This window comes from Microcebus murinus, chromosome 1 (genome assembly GCF_040939455.1).
Source record: "Microcebus murinus isolate Inina chromosome 1, M.murinus_Inina_mat1.0, whole genome shotgun sequence".
Lineage (NCBI taxonomy): Eukaryota > Metazoa > Chordata > Mammalia > Primates > Cheirogaleidae > Microcebus > Microcebus murinus.
Genome location: NC_134104.1, coordinates 218,785 through 234,665, shown reverse-complemented (window position 1 = coordinate 234,665; position 15,881 = coordinate 218,785). Strand labels below are relative to the sequence as shown.

General features: G+C 47.0%; 1 protein-coding gene and 1 long non-coding RNA gene across 4 annotated transcripts in view; one reads left to right on the top strand and one right to left on the bottom strand.

The window, feature by feature from the left end:
- PCNT (pericentrin) overlaps positions 1 to 3,293 on the top strand; it is a 115,222-nt gene extending 111,929 nt beyond the window's left edge. For all 3 annotated transcript variants that reach the window (XM_012780084.3, XM_012780083.3, XM_012780079.3), the window contains 4 exons: positions 152 to 228; positions 1,146 to 1,287; positions 2,294 to 2,421; positions 2,860 to 3,293. In XM_012780084.3, coding sequence (XP_012635538.2) covers positions 152 to 228; positions 1,146 to 1,287; positions 2,294 to 2,421; positions 2,860 to 2,903 — 391 coding nt within the window. In that variant the 3' untranslated portion in view covers positions 2,904 to 3,293. The remainder of the gene's footprint in view (positions 1 to 151; positions 229 to 1,145; positions 1,288 to 2,293; positions 2,422 to 2,859) is intronic.
- Positions 2,834 to 15,832, bottom strand: LOC105879676 (uncharacterized). The gene is made up of 3 exons (XR_002222897.2): positions 15,564 to 15,832; positions 15,142 to 15,176; positions 2,834 to 3,154 (listed from the first exon to the last, which is right to left on the bottom strand). It is a non-coding gene; the product is annotated as an uncharacterized LOC105879676 (long non-coding RNA).
- Positions 15,833 to 15,881: the final 49 nt, after the last annotated feature.

Here is a 15,881-nt window from a genome sequence, read left to right as displayed (position 1 = left end):
ACAGCGAGCTCTCCGTGCATGCGTCCAGCTGGTCAGGCCTGAGCCAGCCGAGTCTGCACCCAGCAGGAGCAGGCTTCCAGATTCTGGTCGTTTGGTCACAGTGGGATTCTCATTACTGTTTTGCTCTGGTTTTGTCTCCTTTTTTTTATAGATTACGTTTTTTGGTTAAGAAATGGCAAGAAGTAGATCGGAAAGGAGCCCTAGCACCAGGCAAAGCCCTCCGCCAAGGTGGGACCTCAGCTGCTGTCGTAGCTGTAACTCACATGCCCTTCCCCTTCCTGTAGCAGCAGTGAGATCAGGTTCCTGCAGGGAACGTCAGCGAACAAGTGGCTCGGAGGAGCAGGCCAATGACCAAAAGACACGCAAGTGCCAAGTGTGTCAGTTCTTTAATAATTAGCATTTAATAAGACAGTCTTTCTTCCATCCTGAGTCACCTGAAGCTCCCTCCCTTTGGTGTCGCTGCGTGTTTGGGGTAGTCAAACCTCATCTCCAGCTCTCTGCAGCGCATGAAGCTGGCTGCACCCACAGCAGAGCAGCCGGCCCCAGAGCAGGACATGCTGACGGGCCTTTGTCTCCGTCCCTGGGCGGCGCAGCAGGCACATGGCACACGGAGCACGCAGGGACGTGAGCCTCTGGCATGCTGGGCCTGTGGGGCCAGGGCTGCCTGAGCCACTGCCGATCGCCACGGCAACTGGCCTTTCCTGGCAGTGCCACATCAGTTTTGACTTCTGCACTTTCATAGTTATTTCTTGAAATTAAAATGCTTTGATTCAGCCTTGAGACAGGTTTTCCCCTCCAAGTTACAATGGTGGTCTCCAGGGTTTCTGCACCCTTCCCCTGAGCCTGCTCCTCCCAAGGGCAGAGGTGCCCCCCCCCCAAGGCCTAGCTGAGCTCCCCCCCAGCACCCTCCAGGCTGCCCATGTGGACACCGGGCACTTACAGCCTCACAGGAGTAAAATTCAGGTGCTCAAATGTCTTCTAAGTTTTTTAAAATACAATATTATAAACCTTAAAAATGTTTTTAAATTGCCATGCAGACAGAATTTTAAAAGCTTGTAAGTTTTAAATTTTGGTAGATGGGTGTTTCTACTAAATGTGTTCATTTCTTTTCCTAATCCCTTTGTTGTTAAATGACTCTGGGGCAGGACCCAGAGCGCCCCTGCGGCTGCGGTCTCCTCCCGAATCCAGAGAGTCCATACCGACCCGGGATGTGCCTTCAGGTCACACCAGGGACCCTGCCCGTGGCCCCAGACCTGCGACAGCAGCCTCCCCGAGCAGGAGGGGAAGGTCAGTTGTGATGCCTTCAGGCTTTTCTGCCTCTGCCAGTGATCTCTCCCGCCTAAGGCTCCAGCTTCGGCCAGGACCGGAGCAAGGTGGGAGACACCCAGCATGCCTGTGGCAGCCACAGGTCCAGCCCCGTTCATGGGAGGACAGGGATGGTCTGTCTGGTGGCCGTGGTGCCCCAAAGCCCAGGATGGTGATACTTACTGAGAGTCAGTGGTGGCTGAGGGTCTTTTTCTGTAGAATGGTGTAAAATACCATACAATAGTTTTTACTCATATTTTTTTTAACTCTGGAATATTGTATAGAAGTTGGTTTCCAAAGCAAATTCTATACATTGTATATATGTAGCACTTCTTATAAAAAGCCTTACTTTTTTCTTGTACGTTAAGAAAGGACCGAAGAGGCTGGGTGCCCTGGCTCATGCCTATAATCCTAGCACTCTGAGGCTGAAGTGGGAGGATCACTTGAGCTCAGGAATTCGAGACCAGCCTGAGCAAGAGCAAGACCCCATCTCTATTAAAAATAGAAAAATTTGCTGGGCACAGTGGTGGGTACCTATAGTTGCAGCTACTTGAGAGGAGGCCGAGGTGGGAGGATTGCTCAAGGTCAGGAGTTCAAGACCAGCCTGAGCAAGAGCGAGACCCCGTCTCTACTAAAATAGAAAGAAATTAGCTGGACAACTAAAAATATATAGAAAAAATTAGCTGGGCATGGTGGTGCAGCTCCTCGGGGGGGGGGGGGGGGCGCTAAGGCAGGAGGGTCTCTTGAGCCCAGGAGTTGGAGGCTACTATGAGCCAGGATGACGCCACGGCACTCTAGCTTGGTGACAGAGTAAGACTTTGTCTCAGGAAACAGAAAGAAAGGACTGAAGTAAACACCCTGGCGTGAGCCACCCCCAAGTGCCTCTGGCCAGGCAGGGCCTCCCACCCGCTCACCAAGGTCAAGTTCAAGTTCAGCTTTTGGTTTTGTTTTTCTTCTTCTCCCCCTCGGTGTGGTGGTTTGCCTGAAGATCCACTCCATCCCCACATTCAAGATTAGAAAGATCTCTGACTGCTTCTGAAGATCCAGAACATTCCTTGACAGAATATATTCACCATTTGGAAACGATCCAGCAAAGACTTGGGGGGTCACCACCAGGTAACGGAAGTCCTTCTCCAGCTGTGTATTAAAGTACTATGAACGGATGCTGGAAGTGTAGGATAATGCCAAAAAGACTGCTAGTATTCAACTTGGTGATTGTTAGTTTCAGTCTTAATCAGTGTCACTGACAGTATTAGATGATAAGTGAGGAAACCTCACACACATGTAAACAAACATACTTAGCAGTAAGTGTTGGGATCAGTTTGACTTGATCACTACCTGGACTTTTTCATCCTTTCTCTTACTGATAGGAAGCATAATTTGTCCAGTGTTTCTTAAACATCATAATTTAAGCCACTGTGTATTTTTTAAATCACAATTCATATTTTTGTCAAAATTTACATGAACTCAGTGATAGTGTTTCAAAATTGTGAAATTCTCTTTAAAAGATGAAACTTTGTAACAAATTGCTGCCTCATTTTTATTTATATTTAGATTTTACTTCAAAGAAATCCTGCCATCAGAAGAGTAAACAATGAATAAAATCCTTGTGGCTCTCACCTGGGACAGTTCTATTTGAGAAAAAGATTTACTCTTCCCTTTTGTCAAGGCGGCTTTCCCTTCACGGGTATGGCCAGGTCAGTGTCCTCTGCTGTGGGGGGGTCACTGCACAGCCGGCAGAGCCTTTTCTGTGTCATCTGTTAGTTCTCCACCGTCCCGAGGTCACAGCAGTCCACGACCAGCACGTGGGGCTGTGCGGTGCCTGTTGGCAAATCTGCCCCGCCTGCCCCTGAGAAGGGTAAGCAGAGAATGGCTCCTGTTGTTTATTTTTTAAAGTGTACAGATGGAAATTTTGTTTAAAAGCACACACACATACAAATAAAACCAAAAAGAAGGAATAAAATGTAAGCACTATTTCATTTGAGAAGAGCCCTTGCACTGTTTTTGGTTTTGTCCAGTTTGCTTTTCTCATTGGCAAAACAAAACACAGAATTAATGTTAAACTCCTATAAGTGAAAAACTTCGGTGGAACTCAAAGCGCCCCTCCCTCAGCAGAGACAAAGAGCTACTCGGCTGCTGCTTAATCATACTGGGTCTCTTATCTCAAGTTTTTAAAGATGCTGCTACTGTTTATCTGCTTCTCATGACTGTGGTCTTTTGTGTTCTAATCATACTCATTTGTACCATGTAGTAATATCTAGCTAGCATCCTTTACCCAAAAGATGAACTGAGTATAGTTATAAGTATCTCAGAGGTTTTTTTGGACCTGTGAACATGGTATTTATTTGAACATATTTATTCTTCTGGGGTTAGGTTTTAATATAAAATGACTTTTTTTTTTTTTTTTTTTTTTGAGACAGAGTCTCACTTTGTTGTCCAGGCTAGAGTGAGTGCCGTGGCGTCAGCCTAGCTCACAGCAACCTCAAACTCCTGGGCTTGAGTGATCCTTCTGCCTCAGCCTCCCGAGTAGCTGGGACTACAGGCATGCGCCACCATGCCCGGCTAATTTTTCATATATATATCAGTTGGCCAATTAATTTCTTTCTATTTATAGTAGAGACGGGGTCTCGCTCTTGCTCAGGCTGGTTTCGAACTCCTGACCTTGAGCAATCCGCCCGCCTCGGCCTCCCAAGAGCTAGGATTACAGGCGTGAGCCACAGCGCCCGGCCAATATAAAATGACTTTTTTCTAAGTCACTACTTGTTTTGGTGATAGATTTCTCTTTACGCTTTCAACATTGGTACATGTCTGTGTTTTCTAATTATTAGTCAGTCAACATTACTTATGGTCGCTGTTTCACAAACTTTCTGCCTTTTCCAAGAAAGAAATTTCCACTCTCTGCTTGATGTTGCTGAAGCTGAAATCCTAACGAGCCCAAGAAATGTTTCTTCATTTTTAGCATCCAGAATAATGATTAAAATTGATTATCAAATACTCAGTAAACACCCATGTATGCCAGAGCTAAAGGGGGGGCTCTTTTAAAGCCCCCATGGAGGCGGCCATCACATCAGCCTGTTACCATGGAAGCAGACAGTTAACGAGAAAGAGGCATCATCCTGCCTTTCCTGGGAAAGGGTGGCTGTTCCTTGTGGACGAGGGAAAGTTCTTTACAGAATAATGCTGACAGTTTAACCCAGAGAACCACCATTCTGCACCCCAGTGAAGTGATCCCTCAGGTCAGACTCGGCACAAGGTGCTAAAGCCAAGGTGAAGTCTCACTTTCACGGTGTGGGTGTCTCGCAGTCCCACCCTAACCACAGTGTCAGACTTGCGTCACGGATGACCCGGTCTCCAGTGTTTCCAGGCGAGATGCCGTGTGACAGGCACAGCAGCACCCATGGGCTGGTCTTGCCAAACACGCTTCCCTCACGCGGAACCAAGCCTTCACGCCTGACTTCTAGTTTATAAATGGGGGAAAAGAGAAACAATGAGGAAAAAGAGAAACACGGGATATTCTACAATTAACTGGCCTAGTTTCATCAAACATGTCAGTAGGAAAACATAAGTGAGAGTCTGTCCTGGGTGAAAGGAAACAGAAGACACACAAAGGCAACACACAGCACTGGATGGTTTCTAAATTGGGCAGAGGGGGCTAGAAAGACATTTTGGGGGTAATTGGGTAAATCTGAATCCATACTGGATAGATTTTAGGGGGATTATTGTTCATTTTCTTAGGTGTGACAGTGGTTATGTAAGAGAGCGCTGCTTTTCTTAGGGAGTATATCCTGAATTATTCAAGGAGAGAGCAGCACAGCATACACGGCTTGCTTTAAAATAAGTCAGCTGAAAGATACACACATTTGCACATGTATGTGGGTTAGGTAAACATGGGAAAATATTTTTGAAATATTAAATCTAGGCTACACATGGTGGTTACAGGCCTATAGTCCCAGCTACTCAGGAGGCTGAAGTGGGAGGATTGTTTGAGTTGGAGGCTACAGCGAGCTGTGATCACGCCACTGCACGCCAGCCTGGGTGACAGAGTGAGACCCTATCTCTACATAAATAAATAATAAAATATGAAATCTAGTTTGTGGGTATGTGGCTGTTTATTCTAGAATTTTCATAATCAAAGATTAAAAAATATATCATGATCAACTAGAGTGTGGCCCAGGAATGCCATGATTGAACACAGGGTGTTAGAGTCTAGTCTGGGAAACAAACCATGAGAGCTTTTCAGACAAAGGAAACTTAACCTAAGGTTTGGTTTCTCTGATGATGGGAGAGTGAGACGTGAAGTCTGGACCCATCACCTTGGGGCTGGAGGAGCAGTGACGTTGTTTCGGGAACTCAGGGCCACAGGAGCTGCACTCACAGAGGAGATGCATCAGCCGCCAGAAGTGCTGCCCAGGTGGGAGTGAGAGGGAGGAAAGTGCCAGTCCTGCTCTCCTGCCCTTCCGCGTGCCGAGAACCGCAGGAGTCAGCACCTGTGCAGCACAGCAGCATCTGTGACCAGAGTGCATGGTGCCGACCCCTTTGGTGCTCAGTGTCTGCTCTCACCTTTCCACCCACATGTAATTACCAAAATGTGATTCAGTGCACCTCCTGATGTGAGGCAAACATTCTTCCTAGCAAGAAGATGGTTCTGTCCTCTCCAAGGCCCGTGAGGTGTTGCTGTGCCAGGTGACACACAGTCTTCTCCTTCAGGCCCAGGTCAGACTTGGGAACCAGTTTGTGAAGTTAATGCACTGCTAACACGTCATACACAGCTGGGAGGGGGTAAGAAGGGGGAAATGTTCGGTGTCTACGTAAACAAAACAAAATGCTCCAGGTCTTGTTTCTCTGGTTAGTCACGAGGCTCTGCCTGGTGTTTATTACCTTCTCCTTCCATCACCTAAAGCCACCAGTTTCACTCCCATGATGATCTCCTAATCCATTAATCTTTGATCTCATGCAGTGCCCTCATTACCCAATCACCCTAAAGACCCCACCTCTCAACACTACCACACTGGGAATGAAGTTTCCAACACATGAAATTCGGGAGACACATTCAAACCACAGCGTGTTCCATAGGCAGCAATCTGTTCTCTGCTGGACCCAGCAGCAAGTCAGATGTTTCTCAGGTGGAGAATGAATCAGCAGCAGAAGCAGGCCAAGCTCTGCTTTACAACTCTGGTGGTCTGCCCTAGTGCGACTTCACAGTGGGACATCCTAAATTGCAAAGATGCTGTCAGCATCCTTGAAACTTCTAGGTCATAAAAAGCCTGAGTACAGAACAATGTGCGTCAAAGCTACAGTTCTTTTGTTGTCCAGGTCCTACCTGGGACTAACAGCCTACAGGTTATGGGTTCCTCAGTAAATAGACTGGAGCAGCACACCCAAATATGATTCACATTATATTCAAAACACAAACAAGCCAAGTCTTCAGCCTTTCTTGGTTGTAGGCAGTGCACGGTATAGCCACTTGCCTCTTACTTTAGAGGAGATACAGTGGTGTTCCACTGACTGCTCAATCCCTAGACACTGCCAAAGTGCAGGCCCAATTTTTCACCATCTGGCATACATCTTACTGAAGCATTTAGGGTACTGACCACTTCCTGCTCACTAGGACCAAATACTACGATCTCTCCAACATAGAGGATCAAAATAATACATCTAAAGAAAGACCCTAAGATAATACAGAATGTACTGCTGTCTCTACCAGCTGAAACTGAATTGACCATTTTTGCTAATTGGTATTGGAAAAAGGTGATAAGGAAGCCTGAATATAAACCTTTTATAATTGCACCTGCGATAGGTACCTCCAAAGAGATGCTGATGCTCAAAACCATCAAAACCACCTTCACTGCTTCTGGACCCATACCAAGAGTCTGATCCCAATATAGCCTAGAGAAGTACAAGGTCTGCTATGGGAGGAGATGGCCTATACAAGAAATCATAAAACTAGACTGTAAACAGCAGCATTCCAGTGAAACTAGAAAGAGCATATACAAAACTACCTGGACAGATTCAGAAGGCACAGGGAAGCTCCCTATGACAGTGGACACAAGAGGAAAAAGCATTAGGTTTGTTCTACAGATGAATCTGTAGGGTATGCTGGCATCAGCCAGAAATACTAGTGTAGGGGGGTGGGTTTTGGAAGATTTTCAGTTGGTGAAACTTGGGGTGGCACATCTGGTGGCCCATCTCGTGAAAAGAAAGGTGACCTGAGTTGCTGATCTACTCATGTACAGGGGGTGAGTGAATGTCCAGCTGGTCAATGACATAAAAAAGACTGCAAAGATTGGTTTCAATGAAATCTTCAGCACAAGTATCTCAGTAGATTTCCCAGAGTAGACTAATTGAAGATGTGTGGTTCCACATAAATGCCTACCATCCTCTGTAGAAATGAAATTTGATGGACAAGATGACCTGTTCTGTGGATGTCAGCCAACCACTTTCTTTGTCCAGCACGGTGCTTTCCGAACAAGCTCTTATAACAAGTGGCAGGGAAGGAGGCTTAGCATTGATTCGGCAGCACAGATTTCCCCTCACCAGGACTTCCTTGGTTTCTGCCCCTTCAGCACCTGAGCTGCCAAGAGCAGAGGCCAATCCTGAGGACTTGGTATGGTGACCTGGTTCCTTCCATTACAAAGGAGGCAGTGATCTGTCTCCCAGGAGTGGACACATCAGGTGTAAGTAGGCCTCCCTGCCCTCAGTGCATGTGCCAAGCCCACTATGCGTGGACTTACAGGATGCTTTATCTGTTGCGATAGTTCTGCACCACACCACTTCTTAGCAGCAGGTATATTTTAAAGTCATGAAAGTGCAGAAGTGAGTTCACACTCACTCATAGAATTCACTGGTTTTCACGTACCCCATAAGCCAGAAGCAGAGGCCTGACAGAGTCGACTGGCCAGCTGAAGGCTTTCTGTATCAGCTTGAAAATCCCATTTTGAAAGTTTGAGGTGATGTTTTATGGTGTATGCCTTAAACTAGGAGCACGTGTATCATGCTATATCCCTCACAGCCAGACTGCAGGGGTTTGGGAACTAAGAGGCAGAGTCTCTCACTATGTGTACAAGTTGGATTCTTTAGTCCAGGGATCCTCAAACTTTTTAAACAGGGGGCCAGTTCACTGTCCCTCAGACCGTTGGAGGGTGCGACGCACATTCCACACATGCGCACTGTGGGCCCAGGACGAGTCGGCTGCTAAGCAGGACAGGCAGCGGTGGCAAAAACACCCAGCAGGCTGAATAAATGTCCTCGGCAGGCTGCATGTGGCCTGCGGGCCGTAGTTTGAGGACGCCTGCTTTAGTGTCTTAGTCACAGTTGGGCAAAAGAATACTCAGATGCACCTGCATTGATCACCTGGGTCCTGCATATATTCCTCCCTGTTGTGTAATGAATGTGACAGCAGCCCTCCTCCTCCACTGCCAAGACAGTGATGACAGTGGCTCCCCTTTCTGCCTGCCCACCCCCCTGGATGCAAGGACCCCATAGTTCCCAGACATCTGTAATCTGCTGTCCAGTGGAACACTTGGTGTGTTCCCTGGTGAGTGTCCCATTTGGGGACCAGGACCTCTAACCTTGCAGAGTCTAAATTTGGGAAGACAGGAAGCAGTGTTCCCTTGTGGACCACTGGGAGTGATGGTAAGTGCAGGCCTCTCCTGTTCCTTCTACCCCTTGGTCTCCAGACCTATGTATCCTTCCTACTGGAAAACAGTGCCATAGAAAAGTCTAGAATTTAATGCAGCCCAGAGAATGGCATCTCATATTCACAGAATATTACCCCCAACTTAGCAGTTCAGCTGTGCCTTTCGCATGCTGTCCTAGCGCTCTACCAGGCAGGGGACCCCCACGGACATCACACTCCTTGCAGTGTAAAGCGCATCCTGCACTTTCCTGTGGTAAAGTGAACCTGTTTGAAATGTTACGTAGGATCCTGTGTCAGCAAAACAAACAATCCTTAAGCCCTTGCTGGCTGACACTTGTAGGCAGAGAGGCAAACCCTAATTTGGAATATGAGTCTATTCCTGTGAAAATGAACCACTAGCCCTTCAGGATCGGAAAGTTCCAATGCAGTAAGCCTTCCTTCTAAAAGGGACCATGTACACATGACCTCTGTACATGTGGCTTGTTGCACTCCTCAATGAAGGAGCCATAGTAGGAGGTCAAGCCTTGGTCTCTTTTGCTGGCAACTGAGACATTCAGTAGCAGCTGGTGGCTAGATCAGCTTTGGTCAGAGAGCCCATGAGCAGTCTCCAGCTCCACCACCTGGGCTATGCTGTCCACACGCCTGCCATGCCAGTGCTGGGGTGTCCAGTGAGAGATGCTGTCTGACTTCAACTGGCTGAGCCAACTCTGTCTACGTGGTTGTGTAATTCTCTCACGGATGCTCTCTGGTGGGCATTAATGTTTTATAGAGTTCATCATACTTGATGTGTATTCCAATACGTCTATCCTCTTGACTCTACCACAGCCCTCCTTGTCTCCAACTTCCAACTGTTTTCCTTCCTGGCCTCTACCCAGTTACCCAGGCATCTAACACTGCCCATGAGCCCATATATATATTCTCACTGTGGGCCACTTCTTCAAGAAAAATGAATGACTAGGAGCTCTGCCTGAAATTCTGCCTATTGGTAGGATATGCCTTCACCACCATATCTCAAGGCCCTTAGCGAGGCTGTAATGTAGTTGTTATTTTCACTCTGAAGTCACATACTGAGCCAGCTCATCTGTCAACAACCAAGCTCAAGATTTTTCCTCCTCTGCCAACTGGTTATAAGGGCTCCCCATATGGTCATAGGTGTGAGATGACAGTCACTGATAAACTGTGCAGGTCTGTGTTCTGTAGCTTGCTTGGTGACCCCTGTACATTCTCATGCTCAATCTTGAAAGTACTACTTCCATTTTATAAGGGATTATTGCCAGGCCCAGCCAACTTTGGCTTTGTAGTTTAATACATAATGGGCAGTTTGGGCTGCATCGTCACTTGCTGGCTTGTGGTCAGGCATTCCATCTCTATCAGAGCCCAGTGGCACATCAGAAGATAAACATCAGAAGATAAATTTTTTCCACTGAAAGGCATAGAATTCTCTGCTCCTGGTGGCATGACAGAACCTCTTGGTTGTGTATCTCCTACAGGGGCATACCAGAAACTCTACATTGCATCATTCCTCACCATTGATAACCACTAATATCATATCTGCTAGACCCTATGGCCAGGGGGGTAGAGCTATTACATCACAGCCTGGATCTACTGCAGATGCTTTTCCTGTTCTGGGCCCTTCAAAACTGGCAGTCTTCCAAACCCCTCAATATTTGAGCCAGAGTAATATTCCCAGGCATGGGGTATGCTGTCTCCAGAACCTGAGGCAAGAATCAGCTCAAGCACCATCAATTTTCTTTCTTTTTCTTTTTGAGACAGCGTCTCGCCCTGTCACCTGGGCTAGAGTGCCATGGCGTCAGCCTAGCTGACAGTAACCTTAAACTCCTGGGCTCAAGGGATCCTCCTGCCTCAGCCTCCTGAGTAGCTGGGACTACAGGTGCATGCCACCACACCCGGCTACTTTTCCTATTTTTTTGTAGAGACAGGGTCTCGCCCTTGCTCAGGCTGGTCTTGAACTACTGACCTCAAATGATCCTCCCGCCTTGGCCTCTCAGAGTGCTGTGATTACAGGCATCAGCCGCTGAGCCCAGCCTGTCTTGCTTTCTTGATGGTAGGAGGTACAAGATGCAAGAATTCTTTTGCTTTTGGAAGGGATGCCCTAGAGTGCCCCTGATCACTGGATCCCTAAAAACATTAGGACATAGAAGGCTCCTGGACTTTTATAGGTTGTATCCCAGTCTCTGGGGCAGCTAGTCTCTAGCATCTCCCCCACCTCTTGCTCATATGGCTGATCAGCATGCCATCGATGTAGAGGAGCAATGTAACATTCTCCAGGATGTCCAGATCTCTTTGGACTGACAGAGGGCCAGAGAGATAAAAAACTTCAGGCAAATCTATTTTTATTCCATATGAAGGCAAGTTTCTGATCCCCTTTTCTGATAGGGGCAGAAAATAACACATTCACCAAGTCAACAGCCAAATCTGGCACAGAGGCTGCTGTCAGGGCTGCTTCTCGTGGAGCTTGCCATAGTGACCCTCAAAACCACCACCAGATGTCAACAAAGGAGGCTGTCATCTCAGGATACTTCCGATTTCCACAGGGGTCATGCTGGTGAATCAAAGATGCTGGGGACCACCACTCTGCATCCTTTAGGTCCTTAAAAGTGGCACTAATCTCTGCCATTCCTTCTCCCTGATGTGATCTTGTTTTATGATTTTGGCAGGGGACAGAGTACTTTCAGGTTTCTGTTTGGCCTTTCCCATTTTAATATCTCTAACTTTATAGGTCAGGGACTAGAATTGAGCATTAATTGCCAAGTATGTTGATGCCAACTTTGGGGTCTGAGAAAATGACCACCAACTGGGCCCCCAGTAGACTGGACCTTGAACAGGATTCATTACCTGAACTGCAGTCATCTTAACAGGAGAGGATCATGCTTCAAGTGTCTGGATATCAAAGTCAATTTAGATCCTGTGTTCATCAGTTTTAAAAATGTTTGGCTAATCACTTTTCTCCCGAGTGTAGTTATCCAAGGAAATGGCTATGGATTCATCTCTGTGTATATCTGTGCTATGTTATAGGCCTTTCTTCTTGGTATTTGGCAACCTCTTCAGTAAAGTTTCCATTTCTGAAAATTGGCTGGCATCCAGAAACGGCATGGAATCCTGACTTTTAAAAATTAGGGCAACCATCTTGGTTTTCTTGGTCATCTATCATTGTTTTCTCCACTAGTATCTTTCTCAGTTGCCCATTTATTTTGCCTCTACGGTGCCATATTTATTAATCATTTCTGCAACTCTCTATGGGTGAGGGCCCCTTGGCTGCGACTCAGACATTGGTCGCTATTATAATTGCAATCCTCTGACTTTTGTCAGTTAAGTGCTGCTGTTTCCTGGCTTCTTTTGTTTTAGGATCCCATCATACCCATTGCTATCACCTATCCACGTGCTGGAACAGCCTTTCCTACTGTCACTCTTGCCTACAGAGGTGAGCCATCACCAAACATTCTAGTGACATCAGTGCCCCTTTCATCAGCCTATGTCTAATGACTTTTATAAATGATGTTTTATGCTGCCACCATGTAGAATATAATTACCTGGCAGGTCTTCCATAAGCACAAAGTATATAAATTTCAGCATGCTACCCCCTTCCATGACATTCTCGGCCACAATCATTCTGCCATTTCAACTTTGCTTATCATAGCCCATAGCTTTTTCCATGTTTGGTATTTTAAATATATATTTGCAAATTCTTTGATACATTTCCTTTAGGAGATGGAGCCTAATATCCCCTTGAATATGGGTGATTTAGTGACTAATTTCTAACAAATGAGAAGTAGCAGAAGTGATGGTATGTAACTTCTGAGGCAAGTTCACAAAAAGGATATAGCTTCCCTTTGTCCTTTGTCTCTGGATTGCTCTTGGAATCTAGCCATCACATTGTGAGGAAGCCTAGGCCACAGGGAGTGGCTGTGTATGGGTGTGCTTGCTAACATCCCCAGCCTGGGCTCCAGCCAGCCTTCAGCATCAACTGTCAGACATGTGCATAAATGAACCTTCACATCATTGCAACCTCCAACCTTTGAGCTGCTCCAGTTGAGGTCCCAGATACTATGCCCTGACCCATAGTAACCTAGAGAGGTAATAAATGATTCTTGCTGTTTTTTTTTTTTTTTTTTTTTTTGAGACAAAGTCTCGCTTTGTTGCCTAGGCTAGAGTGAGTGCCATGGCGTCAGCCTAGCTCACAGCAACCTCAAACTCCTGGGCTCAAGCGATCCTACTGCCTCAGCCTCCCAAGTAGCTGGGACTACAGGCATTCGCCACCATGCCCGGCTAATTTTTTTTTATATATATTAGTTGGCCAATTAGTTTCTTTCTATTTATAGTAGAGACGGGGTCTCGCTCTTGCTCAGGCTGGTTTCGAACTCCCGACCTCGAGCAATCCACCCGCCTCAGCCTCCCAGAGAGCTAGGATTACAGGCGTGAGCCACCGCGCCCGGCTTGATTCTTGCTGTTTTAAGTCACTATGTAGTAGCCTGTTATGTAACAATAGATATACCATCATTCTAGGAGCCATCCTTTCATGCAGTCTTTGCCAGGGTGTTAAATCTCATACCTTGGAAGACTGCTCATGTTAACAGATTCATCTACCCAATTTTACCTTCCAGCTCCATTTATCAAGCACCCTGTAATTCAGTACCATACAAACTTTCCCAGCTGCTATCAGTACATGCTGGCTGAGTAGTACAGCTTGTTGTGGGTTGAATTGTGTTCCCCTTGTCCCAAAAGATACTGAAGTTCTAACCCCCAATACCTATGAATGTGACTGTATTTGGAGATGGGTCTTTGCAGATGATCAAGTTGAGTTCATTAGTGTGGGCCATAATCCAGCATGACTGAGGTCTTTATAAACAGGGACCATGTCTAATTATCTTTGTAAATGATGTGTTACTTATGCCTTTATTTGGACAGACATGCACACAGGAAGAGCACCAAGTGAATATGAAAGCAGGGATTAGGGTGATGTACCTATAAGCCAAGGAAGACAAAGACTGCCAGCCAAACTATCAGAAGCTAGGAAAGAGGCATGGAACAGATTCACTCTCAGAAGGAACCAACCCTGCCAATACCTTCATCTCAGACTTTTAGCCTCTAGAATTCTGAGACAATAAATTTCTTCCCAGTTTGTGGTACTTTGTTAACTGAAGCCCTAGGAAACTAATACATAGCTCTTTTGAGGGGGAAGGGACTATAGTCCTTTTTCACTTGCATTATGTTTTCACCATAATTGTACATCTAGCATATGGTAGGTGGGGGAAAAGGAAGAGGAGTGCTAGGTTAGTAGGGAGAGGTGAGCCACATGGGTTGGATTCAAAGGTTCAAGGAAGTTTGGGGAGTCAAAACCTTTGAGGGCATATACCCAGATATCTCCAACCCATGTGTAATGGGCTCATCTATTCCTAACTTAGTGTAAGAGCATTGTCTTATTTGAGTGTTTTACTGATTTTGGAGTTCAGTCACTCAGGGATATTAATTCTGGGGCCTGGTCTTTGTCTTTGTCCTACAGGAGACAAGAATTTCTTTGTATGTAACCAAAGAGACTCCCTGGCATTCAGTTGTTTGTTGTTCACCATCAGATGTCCATATTTTTCTTAAGAGCCTCAGTGGTGCTAACTAATAGCTAGCCCATAGTCTTATCCTTCGTTATGGCTACTATTTTCACCATATGTGAAATACCCGATATGTTGCCTGCTAGTGTATTCCACTTCACTGCTTCACCCTACTACTTCACCACCAGTGAGTGACTGACTCAGCCTCAAACCCCATCTTATCACCTGCTTTAACTGCTGCAAGATGGTTTCTCCAGAAGCAGATGCTGAGATGGAGTTTGGGGTACATTTATTTGGTATCAACACCTGTGAAAGGAAGGGGAAGGAAGCAGGATTGGGCAGAGGAAGCAACAGAAGTACATGCAGGCCCGGCAAAGCTTTGGCCAGCCTGTAGACCTCTAGAGCAAGTACTGCTCATCAGAGGGTTTCTGTTTGGCCAAATGACCAGATCTTACTTTATTCTTCTGCCTTTCTCAGTAATCAGGTATGGACTGCCCCAGGATGAGACCTCAGGCAAGGTGACTCTCCGTGCTACACATATCCACCACATGCCACCCTTGCACCACTCCGACACACTTCCCATATACATTTGGGGAGCAGCTCTTTCACAATCCTTGAGGGTCCCTCTCAGCTTACCCACATCAGGCCACCAGGCTCCAAATGTCTTGTTCCTGAGAAAAGAAAACAACTTTTATCTGAGGAGTGCAAGCCCTTATCAGGCCTAGAGAGAACCCAATAGTCCTACTCTCCCTTGGAATTGTGTATTAACCTCTTGAAACTGCTTGCTGTTGATTGCCACAAGTAGCTATAAATTAACCTAATAATGCCGCGCCAGACATTAGGACTCACACTCCACAGCTTTACCATGTAGAGCCAATCACTAATCAACGTTATTACCGTAAACCGGTGAGAATTTCTGACGTTTGTACCAGCCCAACCCCGGGCCCCCTTTAAAACCGCACTTGTAAGCGCCACTAGTCAGTGTCCATTCAGGGCAACTGGGGTCCACGCTCCTGGGCTGCAATCCCCAACCGTGGACCAAACAACCCTCTACTCACACGGCGCCTCAGCTGCCTCCTTCCGAGAGGCATCCCCTGTCCCTCGCGGTCCGCACGGCTGCTGGAGCGCCTTCCCGCCACCACGAAGAGAGCGAGCGAGCACCGTCCGGGCCCGAGGAACGCGCCTCGCCCGCACCGGCCCGCGCGAGTTCGGGGCGCCCACGGCGGGACGCCCAGGCCGAGGAGGGCGCGCCCGGCGGCCGGCAGGAAAACCCGCGCCCAGACCGGGCCCGCCTCAGGCCCAATGGCGGCGCCGGCCGCGCCCACAGCCTGTCGGGAGGGCGCGCTCCCGCTCGCCCAATGGGAGCCCGAAGCGGC